The sequence below is a fragment of the Hippoglossus hippoglossus genome, chromosome 22, assembly GCF_009819705.1.
Source record: "Hippoglossus hippoglossus isolate fHipHip1 chromosome 22, fHipHip1.pri, whole genome shotgun sequence".
Lineage (NCBI taxonomy): Eukaryota > Metazoa > Chordata > Actinopteri > Pleuronectiformes > Pleuronectidae > Hippoglossus > Hippoglossus hippoglossus.
This window is the reverse complement of record NC_047172.1, coordinates 24,088,962-24,101,639: the sequence shown is the minus strand read 5'-3', so window position 1 is coordinate 24,101,639 and position 12,678 is coordinate 24,088,962. Positions and strand designations below refer to the sequence as shown.

Below are 12,678 nucleotides of genomic sequence, written 5' to 3'. Positions count from 1 at the left end.
CGCAGTGAGGGAGCAACAAGCTGATTGGTAGATGCAGAGTGGAGTGGACAGGCTGGGGTGTAACGTTTGACCATGTCCTGGATGTAGACTGGACCCGATCCGTTCACAGCACGGTAAGCAAGTACTAGTGTTTTGAAACGGATGCAGGCAGCCACTGGTAACCAGTGAGGGGAGCGGAGGAGCGGAGTAGTGTGAGTGAATTTAGGTTAAAGACCAGTCGAGCTGCTGCATTCTGGATGAGCTGCAGGGGTCGTATATATTTTGTCTATTTCATTGCTGGAGAGAAAAGTGGAAATGTTTTGCGGTGGATCAGCACTCGCTCTGTGACAGATCTTCAGGACAAACTGACACTTTGGGACAATTTGTATATCTGATTCTAGCAGCCCCACAGCAACAACACTCTCCTTCTGATTGAGCTTTTCATCTTTCTAGCTATAACCTCTCTCCCCATAATACTTCAGTCAGTCTTGTACAGAAATGTATTTTTTGGTCCATTTCCCTTAAAAAGTGCAACATTCAACATCTACTTTTATTGACAGTCACCATGCTGTCTCCTCTGGTTATGATTTGTACACTCCTGCTGTGATTAGTAAACATCTCATGTCAGTCAGATCTAATGTTTGAGTTAGACATTGGAATAATTCCAAGTACAAACTGCAAGACAAGGCACCAGATTGTTTACAGGTTTATATGAATTGATGACATTTCGATGAACAATATATACACATGTTCTTATTCAGCTTTCTGCTGGGCATGCATGATGTAGTGTGATTAATGTTTATGCCATTCATCAAAATCAAGATGATCGGGATGATTTTATTTTGTTTTTGGTGAAAAGAACACTGATAGGTGTGGAATGTCTCCTCTGGCTATGGTATCTACATCCTTTCTTCTGGTGTGGTTTCTGAACACCTCAGGCATTTCAGAGGGATCTAATGTGCTGATCTAAGCTGTGAGTTACATCACAGAATAAGGCTAAATACAATCTGCAAGAATATGTACCAGATTTTGTTTTATGTTTACATGAATGATTACATTTCTATGAATAATATATGCATGTTCTCATTCAGCATTCTGAATACTAAGCTGGGCAGGCATGATGTCGTGGCATTTTTGTTTTTGTGCCATTAATCAAATTCAAGATGATTTGATTTGATTCTATTTTTGGTGAAAAGAACACTAATAGGTGTGGGAACGACCTCTGGGTATGACATCTACACTCTTTCTTCTGAGGTGGTTGCTTGACACCTCAGCCATGTCAGAGGGATCTAATGTGCTGCTTTAATCTGTCGCTTCCATGGCGAAACAAGTCCACACACAAAAAGAGCTTCTGTACTTGTGACCTGTACTTGTAACCTGTACTTGTGACCTGTACGTGTGACCTGTACTTGTGATCTGTACTTGTGACCTGTACTTGTCACCTGTACGTGTGACCTGTACTTGTGATCTGTACTTGTGATCTGTACTTGTGACCTGTACTTGTGACCTGTACTTGTCACCTGTACGTGTGACCTGTACGTGTGACCTGTACTTGTGATCTGTACTTGTGACCTGTACTTGGAACCTGTACTTGTGACCTGTACGTGTGACCTGTACTTGTGATCTGTACGTGTGACCTGTACGTGTGATCTGTACTTGTGACCTGTACTTGTCACCTGTACGTGTGACCTGTACTTGTGATCTGTACTTGTGACCTGTACTTGGAACCTGTACTTGTGACCTGTACGTGTGACCTGTACTTGTGATCTGTACGTGTGACCTGTACGTGTGACCTATACTTGTGATCTGTACTTGTGACCTGTACTTGTGACCTGTACGTGTGACCTATACTTGTGATCTGTACTTGTGACCTGTACTTGTAACCTGTACTTGTGACCGGTACTTGTAACCTGTACTTGTGACCTGTACTTGTGACCTGTACTTGTAACCTGTACTTGTGATCTGTACTTGTGACCGGTACTTGTGATCTTTACATGTGATCTGTACTTGTGACCAGTACTTGTGACCTGTACTTGTGATCTGTACTTGTCACCTGTACTTGTGACCTGTACTTGTGATCTTTACTTGTAACCTGTACTTGTAACCTGTATTTGTGACCTGTAATTGTGACCTGTAGTTGTGATCTGTACTTGTCACCTGTACTTGTCACCTGTACTTGTGATCTGTACTTGTGATCTTTACTTGTAACCTGTACTTGTAACCTGTACTTTAGTTTCAGTTTACAGGAGGATCAGTTGATACGTTCTTCCTGTGGGACGCTGCTGTTCGCCTCTGTGTTGTTCACCATTACAGAAATCATTGAGGTGGTCGCCCGCTGCCTGGATCCACCCTGACAAACACTCACCCTGCCGATGTCCATGCGCGGTCTCCTCCTCTGACGTCCGGTTCGAGCGGCTCCGGTCACGACATCCCTGTCTGTCGGGGCACGGAGATGAGTGAGGCGGGGAGAGCGGCTCTCTAACAGTCGCTGCGCATCACAACAACCAGGATGTGACATTCTGCTCGAGCGGAGAGGCGTTCCGCTCGCCTGCAGAGCATCGCACAACCGAACTCCAGCGACAATTTACCAAGTTTTAAATGTTTATTCCCGTGTTAACAATAATAAACCAACTTCATTCAAGTCAACTCAACGTCTCCAATTGATGCGCCTTTGTGGTAAATTCGGCGTCCAAGTGATTTATGTTAACTGAATGCTGCAACCATGACCGTGATCAAGGTCACTTTTTGTAGGTCTAAAAATTGAATTCAGCGTCCGAGCAAATATTAAGTTAATATTAGCATTAGCAATGAATCAATACAATAAATCTAAATATGATGACAAAGATCAAACAGTTATTTTACAAGATGCTCCCACACACATTTAGTACCAACTCACTGAAGAAGAAGCAGGTCTTTTTTTTCCCGAGCTCGCTGAACGCAGCTCAAGTCGTCATGTGACTGAGCTCAGCTGATCAGCAGCAGGCGGAAGTCAAGTGAAAATGAAAACATGGTGGCTTCACTGAGCAGGTTAGCTGTCACGGACTGTCTGAAGGTACGTGCCCCGCTTCACTCAACAGTCACGACACGGGGGTTCGCTTCTTTAAGGGAACAGAGAAGAAAAGCCACAGTTTACATTCACAGTTTCCACTGAGAGCTCATGGGGAAACATCTCCGACCGGCCGAGGAGCAAATACAATCATTTAAAAACAGGGTTTCTCTGGATCTGCAGAGTTTCTGATCAGTATGGATCGTATGTCTTCCATATCACAGACTACAACTACAGTCGCGTCTGTTAAAACACAGCTCTGGAGACGAGAGGCCACTGGCAACGTGTGTGTGTGTGTGTTGTATCTAAACGTGAGAGTTAATTACATACTTTATTAATCATTGTCCCATTATTTAAAAACCTATGGAGTCTGTAGTGTGCCACCAAAAATAATAACAAGCCTCCGAGTCCGACTATAATCAATACATACATTTACATAATACAAAACTACATTCAAATCAATTATAAATTGTTTCATTTAAATGTGATTGATAAAATACAAATAATGTATTTAAAATTATTATTGATTATATATATTTTTATGTCTAAACACCCATTGCAAAGGGGATCAAGAAGAGGAAACATAAAAACAAAATAAACAAATCATCAAAGACGAGTAGCAAATTAATACAATGGCATTTCAAATCAAAGACAGCTAATGGTATAATGCAAAATCTAAAATCAAAGAAAACAGATCAAATAATATTTAATTTAAAAGTGATCCAAGTAAAATTTAATGTATATGTGTCCTCATTATGTCTTTGAGTAATGAATTCATCATTTAGTTTTAAAATGGTCAAATGTATTTTGCAATATGTTTACTGATGTGTCTGTCAGTCATAATCCATCTCACACTTTGAACTTGGGGCTCTATATGGCTTCACTCTTTGACTGAGGCGACGTCTCGTCTACACTAACACGTTTTAGTTTTAACTTGAATCACTGTTGCTACGGTTACGCCTAGCGTCCACACTATTCCAGAGCCTTCAAACTTCTTATGTTATCTGCTTCATATGTGTGTGGTCCTAACCTTTTGGCTCCTCGGGTACATTTTAAATTCATGTCTCTTTAAGCTGAAGATTTGCACTGAAAGATTAAATCAAGTCCATCGCCCAGAGCAACAGCAGGATCTCTGATTGGTCAGCCTCAGCATACAAGAATGGTGGGATATAGGAAGGTTAAGGGCCTTTTTCATAGCGCAGCAGTTCAAATGTATGAGCAGATTTCATGTAACGTTTGATCAAATACACCATTAACAAAATCCTTAAATTGAACTACTCTACTAAATGAGTCCTCCTAATACTGTCTGCTGTGCAGCTTTGTCACAAGGTGGTGGATGGACTGTGTGGCCGGGAACCTCCTCGCCGGGCGGATTACAGCGCCACCTGGAGCCTGGAGGAGTGGCTGGAGCTGCTCAGCACCCTGACTGCCTTCTTCCGTCTGGCAGTGGGGAACAACAGCTCAGATGAAGAGGTTGGTATTAAGACATGAGGAGAGAACCTAACCCTAAAGATAATAGATTATTCACGACATCATTAGTTTATACATGTCAGGATCTTCACTATGTTATTGAACTGTGGCTGTGTTTTGTGACATACATATGATAATGAACATGCCACATGTTCTGTGTGAAGGAAGCATGTTTTTTTTCTTGTTTTTTTGCAGTGAGCGGCTGCTCTCAGGTCAGATTCTCAGCTGTCCTCCTGTCTGTCTGTGTACAGGTGCTGGCTGGGCTGAGAGATGTGGTCAGCAGTCACGCTGAGATGTTGCTGAGTGTGGTTCGAGCCAGAGAGGAGGAGATCCAACATGCTCTTTTGGATAGAACCAACTGCATTTCCTCTACTACTCTGCAGGATTTCGACTGGCAGCTGAAGGTGACTCGATGCTGCATGTGTTTCTGTCTCATATTTCAGATGTGGAATGGTCATAACTGGATTTAGCATCATATTTTAAAATCACAGAAGAGGCGTTAAAGCATTGGCACACTCCAAACACCCAGTCTCAGTGAGAGACTTCTTAATATGTGCATGAGACACAGCACCACACAGGACAGATGGTCTCCTGCAGGTGATCATTTGGCACACATCAAGTGACAGTTGGCAAGAGGAGACACATGCATGCAAATATATCTTTTGCTCCCTATTTTTATCTTTTCATATATTTGCTCATGTGGCATAAAAAGAGAAATGTGAATCCAATGCCCTAATTACAACTACACTAACCATGAAACGTAAATGAGCAGCAGAATTGCATGAAATGATATTGGCATCAATAACAGAATCATCTAACTTTCAGAGTTTGTAACGAATAAACATGTTTAATTGGCAATGTCACGGAGAAGTAATACCCCCAATCCTCAGGTGTAATAGTGACGCCTGTGTTTGGTGGAGCTACCGTGGAAATGTTCTTGATGGACCACCGAGCGGTGATTGCAGTCAAAAACAGAGTACTGCCCCATGTCGCTGACAACACTTATGTTACACTACTTCACCAAGTTACTACATATATATATATATATATATATATATATATATATATATATATATATGTATATGTATACACACACTATATGAAACATTATGTACATACATATAAGACAAACTACAATATATTGCAACACCATTCTAACAAGGTTAAATTCAAGAACAACCGCTCTGGAAATGGTTGGAAAGGGATCATTCGCAGTGCTTCCTGGGATGTGTAGTTCCTTCACTCTTAAAATAATTATGTATACAGACTTGTACCTTTGCATTTTCCATTGTCCAATATTTTTTTTTACTTCAAGTCAAATGTTTAATGGTCACAATTAATCTCGTAGCCGGTCAGCCTGGTTCCAGGATAACAACTTTTTATGAGGATTTTTTCTCCAAGAAGTAATCTCACTGATAGACTACAAAATAAAATGTAGTCTACAAAAAAAATTAAGTGAACACTTAAATGATGATCAAATGATTCAAGTTGAAAATACTTTCTGATGTACATTGTATAATTTGTTGAGAACAAAACTACGTAACAACGGACAATGGAAACCAAAATCATCAACCCACTGAGGGTTGGATTCAAAACCACACTGAAAATCTAATTAAAACATTTAAATCACAGGCTGATCAAATTTGCATGAATTTCAACTCGTGTGACTCAGCAGTGTGTGTGGCCTCCGCGTGCCTGTATGCACTCCCAACAACATCTGGGCACGCTCCTGATGAGTCGGTGGATGGTGTCCTGGGGAATCCCCTCCCAGACCTGGATCATCAGTGAGCTCCTGGACAGGCTGTGGCGGTACTTGGCGGCGTCGGATGCACCGATACATAACGTCTCAAAGGTGCTCAATTGGATTTAGGTCAGGGGAACGTAGGGCCATTGAACTGCCTACAGGAACTGCCTACACACTAAAGCCAGGCATGTTGCAGGACCATGCAACATGCCTGGCTAGAGTGTGTAGGCAGTGTGTAGGTTGTCACATGTGCTCAGTGTGAACCTGCTCTAATCTGTGAAGAGAACAGGAATGCCAGTGACAGATTTGCCAATTCTGTTCTCTGGCGAATGCCAATCGAGCTGTACGGTGCTGGGCTGTGAGCACAGGTCCCACCAGAGGACGGCAGGTCCTCATGCCACCCTCATGGAGTCTGTTTCTGAGTTTGGTCAGAAACATGCTCACCAGTAACCTGCTGGAAGTCCTACTGTAGGGCTCTGGCAGTGCTCCTCCTGTTCCTCCTCACACAAAGGAGCAGATAACCGGTCCTGCTGCTGGGTTGATGCCCTTCTTTGGCCCTGTCCAGCTCTCCTGGTGCACATCCTGGAGGAGCTAGATTATCTGTGCTACCTGATTTGGCTGCAGGCACCGCCACATGCTACAGGTAGTGACAAGGACACTAGCAGAACACTAAACTAGAGAAGAATCAGTCAGGAAGGATGAGGAGAGAGCAAATGTCTGTGGCCACCACATATAAAACTGTTCCCTTTTTGTTGTTGTCTTGCTTTTGCCTCTTCATTGCACCTGTTGTCACTTTCATTTGCACCAAAACAGGTGAAATTGATTCACAATCACTTGTGCTTCCTAAATGGACAGATTGATAAACCTGAAGTGGAACTGACTTGGTGTTTTACTGTGACCATTAAGTGTTCCCTTCATTATTGTGAGCAGTGTATATACTGTATATATATATATTCTACAGTGTGGAGTATTTGAACTAAGTCCAGCTAGAGCTGTATAGTCAGTAGATCAAAAATAAAACTTAATTTTTACACAAAATGATTCACATTATTGTCACAGAAATGAGATTGTTTTCATTTTGAGATGTCTGCCATTTTGCACATTTTAAAAGGTATTTTATTTATTATTGATAACTAAACAAGAATATAGGATGCGCTTGCCACTGATTGGCCTGGATCTTTATGTTGGCTGAATATAGCCCAATATTGAGAATGCAGCCCCAAGAGGTCAATTCAAACCGAAGTTCAAATGATGTCAGGAAACACAGGCTGTCCCCTCAGGCTGTTCCCGCAGTGCCACCATGTTCTAATCACACCTCTTCTCTTCCTGTCCCTCTTCTTCCAGTTGGCTCTGTCCAGTGATAAGATCTCATCCCTCCACACTCCTCTGCTCAGCCTCAGTCTGGACCTGAGAGAGGACGGAGACCTCCGGCCTGTCACCATGGAGATGAACAGAGAGGAGCTAAACACACTCATCACTTCACTCGAGGCTGCTAATAAGGTGACACAACTGAATGCTGAATGCTCTGTGTGTGTGTGTCTTTTGTTTGCACGAGTGAGAGTTTACCTTTAGAAGTAGCTCTGCTCTGGGCCGCAGGGGTTTTATTGTGAAGGATTTGGACTCCAGTCAGGTGATTACCAGCTGTCATGTGAATCTGATTATACAGAGCGAACAAATAAGAACAGCTAATTTGATATAATAGGGTTAGGTTTCTCAAAACAGAACTAATGCTGTATCACGCCATGTCAGAGCAGTGTTTCCCATTAATTATCTTGACTGTGGCCGCCCGCCATTATCTAATTTGTCCTTCCACGGATTCATAAGGAAAGATACATATTTTTTTATACTTTTCATAATAACATAGTTGAACTCTATAAATATTTGTACCGACCATGCAGACAGTCTTACCTCATAGTTTCAGCTGCAGTTGTGCGCGCAGCCTCAAGTGGCACGCAAGGCAGTTCTCTCTTTAGTCTGCGCACCTGTCTGTTGCTCGTTAGAGTCACCGTCATGCATGTGCACCGCTGCTGCCGCCATAGATTGAATTATTTCTGGGAATTCTTTTTCCTATTTATCTATTCGGTTCTGCTCAAAACTTGAATGGGTTCTTCCCTGGGCCAGGTCCCACCCTTTCACAAAATGTAATGGTAATCGGTTCAGTCGTTTTTAGTGTATTCTTGTGAACTAACGAACGAACACTGATGAAAACATAAAAATGAGAGAAGAATCACAGATATTATCTTTTTTTTTTTATTTCACACATTGTTGCTTTTTGTCCAAACCTGGTAACTGACCCACCGACAGTTTCTGGGGTGTGGTTTGTTAGTGGTCGTATAGAAAATAATAAAGAATAACAGAACTTTTAGCTGCAGTTCTTTTTTTTTAAACAGATTCATGAAAACGAATATCTGTATTTAGTATCCGTAATCTACAAGATGTCTGCAGAGTGAGGGACACTGCAGGAGGCAGTGATCCCGCTGGGGATACACTGGCACTTTTCAAATATGAATGATTCAGATAAAAGACATTTATACAGGTATTAGAGGAAATGCCACCGGCTGCTAAAAGTTTCACACTGATGAAGAAATAAAACCGAGTGTCAGGACAGTTGAAGCCTGAGCTCTTCAGTACAGTGACTTCAGAGAGCGCTAATTTTTATTTTCCTCTCATTTGTGTTGGAGGTTCAGTAGTAAATGTCAAAATCCAGGTGTGTGACTCTTCTCACCAAAGAAAACGTGAGGCCAAAGAGCCTTCTACAAATACTGAATGGATTCTAATGTAAATGGGAGGTTTCAGCTTTGGATTTCAGACTTTCCCTTTTACCATTTGGGACATTGTCTGTTGATTGAAAATTGAATATGACAGTTTTATCAGTTTAAAATTACATTGAGAATGGCACTCAGTGGAGAGCATACCTTCGATAAAACAGTCTTCTAATCAATCAAACTGCACACTACAGATTTCAGTCTCCAGTCTAAATATGTCAAATTCTTTTTTTTCAATAACAATTAGTGAAAATCCTGGATCTGCCCCGTGATCCAGATGCAGAGCAAACTGTTATGGATTCTCCCCTGACTCATTCTGCATTCAGGGGTGAAAACATAACCTCCATGGTGGATGTAATAATTCAGTGTGCACAAAGTGAAGACTTTCTGAGGCTACTGTGAATCAAGCCATACAGGAAGTGATCTTGTTATCTGCTGGTCACATAAATGCCAGGATGTACAGAACAGTATCGTATACGTCAAAGCAAAGTGTGTTATGTGGTAAAAACATAATTTTTTTTCCCCATTAAGATACAGTGTATACAAACTAACACACACACACATGTGTGTGGACACGGGCAATAGAAAATCAGAGTGACTGTAATTTATTGTTTTCATTGTTCTATAACAAGCAGACAGAAGCTGTGCAGTACACAGTGTTTGGTTCTCTGGGGAAATTACATTCTTTTACTTGTATATTAAAAAGCATATGAATAAAATACAATATTCTGTGGGCTATTTTAAAGATGTATGACATAAGTAGGAGTCAGTGGAACTTGGAGTCTGAGAGCCACAGATGGGACGAGTTGTGTTATCACACTCACCCCTCACAGAGTCTGTGTCAGGCCGAGAGCATCTCCCTCCTCTCTCGCCTCTATTTCTGAACATGCTGGGGATGATGGCTGAGGAACCATCTGGCGAGCTGGTGCAGTCATGTCAGGCACAGCACCTTCTGTCACTTACTGGAAATTCACACGTTAAGCTTTTGCTCTATGATAAAAAAGACTTCATATTGACTTCAAACAGGAACATTTATCAGTGAAGTGTTGGATTTGTTCTTTAATGGGATCCATTAACAATAAGGATAATAAAACACCCGCATGTCCCTTTAAAGCTGCATGTATTACATTTTTTTGCCACTTGGCTGCAGAATTTAAGACCAAACTAAAGTGGTATAAATGATATGGAGTTATCGTAGGATGTAATCAAGAGCAACACAATCACATTACAGTGGTTCTATTGTTTATTACCAAGATAAAAGCATTGAGCTGTATTTGTGTCTTGCAGGTGGTGCTGCAGTTGAAATGATCAACCGATTGACGGAGCACTGATCCACGACTACAGGAAGACAAGTGCATGGATGGTCATGTTGTCAAAGAAAGTGTAGATGAGACTCTGTCAGGACTGTGTGTGTTGTAGACACAGTGACCGTGTCACGTTGTGGTCACATGTATGCAGGTGAACACATGTTTTTGCTCTGTACTGTGTTTTGTCATGAAAATGCTGAAGTAAATGTTTTGTTGCTTTTTTTTTTATTTCACTGAATTCAATTCATCTACTCTCCATTCAATTTCACAAGAAGTACAGGAGTTCCAGATGAGTTTACATACAGATAATAAGTAGATGAGATCCCACCTTTGTTTAATGCCTTCATGAGTGGTACTATTATACGAACACACACACATACAGGCAAATATGTCATTTCATTTCTTGGAAAAAATTAATTGCTGCCTTTCCTGAGTTACTTTTGAAAAATAATTATTAATGATGTCTCATGGGCCCTTTACAACCCAGAGGCTGGAGCTTCCACACCCCGTCCCACAGAAAAGGTCCGACAGTTAATAGAAACATCCGGGTTTTCAGTGGTATTTTTCATGTGGGAGTCAGTTAGAAATTCTGCTCATTTTCTATGGGTTTGATTGCTTCATAGAAACAACAAAGAATTAAGAACATTCGAGTGAATTATTTTGACAGTTATGTGAAATATTGAATCCATGTGAACAAATGAAAGATTTGGCATGAATAACTCTCAGAGTTCTGCTGACAATTCGTACATTAAATCAAATAATAAGCTACCTGAACCGTTAACTTGATGTTTTATTTATCACAGCTTCAGAAAGTTTTCAGACCACTTTTTTTTTTGCATATTATTCAGTTATGCATATTTGTACATTGATAAAAATTGTCCATGAATAGCACTTCTTGTCCCCTCTGACAGACGAGTCCTGCATGTTCCAAACTTCTTCATTTGAAAGACCTGACCTGTGCTTTACACCAGCGCTAAGGAGGTAAACACGGTCACACAAAAATACAATATTTTTTGCATCATCTGAAGACCTTGTCCTGGAAGCATGTTTGAAGGAGATCTGTAGTAGTCCGTTCTTATTAATTAATAAGTATTATAAGAAATAAAACATGCAGTCAACATATGAGCAGGTCAGTACTCTTTCAAAGTCGATTTAAAAATGTGAACCTATATAAGAGATGGCAGAGATGTTTCTGTGTCCTCTGGGTAAGTCAAGGTGACATCAGGGTCTTCCAGTTGATTAGACTGCTGGCAGCCTGGTTAATAATAAGAATGGGCACAACTGCCGACAGACGCTGCCGTGCTAAATGTGTTAATGGCGTTGGTCTTCACTCGCACAGCTTCACGTTAATCATGAGAATGAGCATTGCCGCTGACGGCTGCAGACCTGCTAACTGGATCGATGGCATTCTCCTCCAGCCACAGCAGTTCCACCTCCAGAGTTTCTGCTTTTGGTTTTATCTCAGTGGTGATCACACAGGAAAACATTGCAACACGTGCACGTAGGCCATTTTTTGGGGAAGTGCTTAAAATCAATATCCTTCACTGTGCTTCAACCATTGGCTGTATATTAAAATAGATGACATGATGGCTCCCCAAAAGCAAAGCCAAAGAGTATCAATCGCCCCCTGGTGGCTGGATGCAGTTTAGGTCACAAACGCCACTTCCTCCATGAAAGCATTCTACATGCCAGTGTCCTTGGGCAAGATACTGAACCCCAGAGAAAGTGCTGCACATAGATGCACTGTATGAATGTGTGAGTGGGTGAATGTAAAACTACTGTAAAGTGCTCTGAGGTCACTAAGACTAGAAAAGCTCTTTCTAATTACAGACCATTTACATGGACCTTTTTTCTCAAAGGTTTCTGTTATTTTAGGTATCACACTGTTTGTTCAAATATTAAGTTTTCTGGTAAGTTTGGTTTTAATTAGTTATTTGATGCAATAAATATGCAGTAAAATATCATGATTGACAGCTGAGCAACTTGACTTAAGATTGGCCGAGAGCGTGTACTGGTGGGACCTTGATACTGCGATGTATACAGTCTATGGGGGGTCACAAGTCTTTGGCTTGGTTATTTTCAGGGTCCGGAGCTTAAAGGTTTGGCCCAGTTTCACATTGTCAAGAAAAATAATGGAAATTTCTGGATCCACGTCTTCAACCGAAGACCAAAAGTATGTTAGTCTCTTCCCTGGCCCGTGCCTCTAGCCTCCATCCGTGCTGACAAACAAACAGACACACAGAGAAGGGCGAAACAACAACCTCCTTGGTAAAAGGCAAACATGCTCATGTATATGTCAACAAAAGGACACTTTAAATGTAGATGGTAGAGATGTCAGCGGTTTTATTTAAACTCTATTCTTTGAAG

The 12,678-nt window shown here is 41.3% G+C and overlaps 2 protein-coding genes across 3 annotated transcripts in view; one reads left to right on the top strand and one right to left on the bottom strand.

The window, feature by feature from the left end:
- The window catches only part of atp10d (ATPase phospholipid transporting 10D), a 37,226-nt gene extending 34,560 nt beyond the window's left edge, over positions 1-2,666 (bottom strand). For both annotated transcript variants that reach the window (XM_034575462.1, XM_034575463.1), the window contains exon 1: positions 2,345-2,666. The gene's annotated coding sequence lies outside the window, so the exon portion shown is untranslated. The remainder of the gene's footprint in view (positions 1-2,344) is intronic.
- A 220-nt stretch (positions 2,667-2,886) lies between these two features.
- Positions 2,887-11,216, top strand: commd8 (COMM domain containing 8). Its single transcript, XM_034575469.1, has 5 exons — positions 2,887-3,031; positions 4,343-4,498; positions 4,747-4,899; positions 7,584-7,739; positions 10,292-11,216. The coding sequence occupies exons 1-5, from the start codon at positions 2,987-2,989 to the stop codon at positions 10,310-10,312; spliced, it is 531 nt and encodes a 176-aa protein (XP_034431360.1). The 5' UTR covers positions 2,887-2,986; the 3' UTR covers positions 10,313-11,216.
- The last annotated feature ends 1,462 nt before the right edge of the window (positions 11,217-12,678 follow it).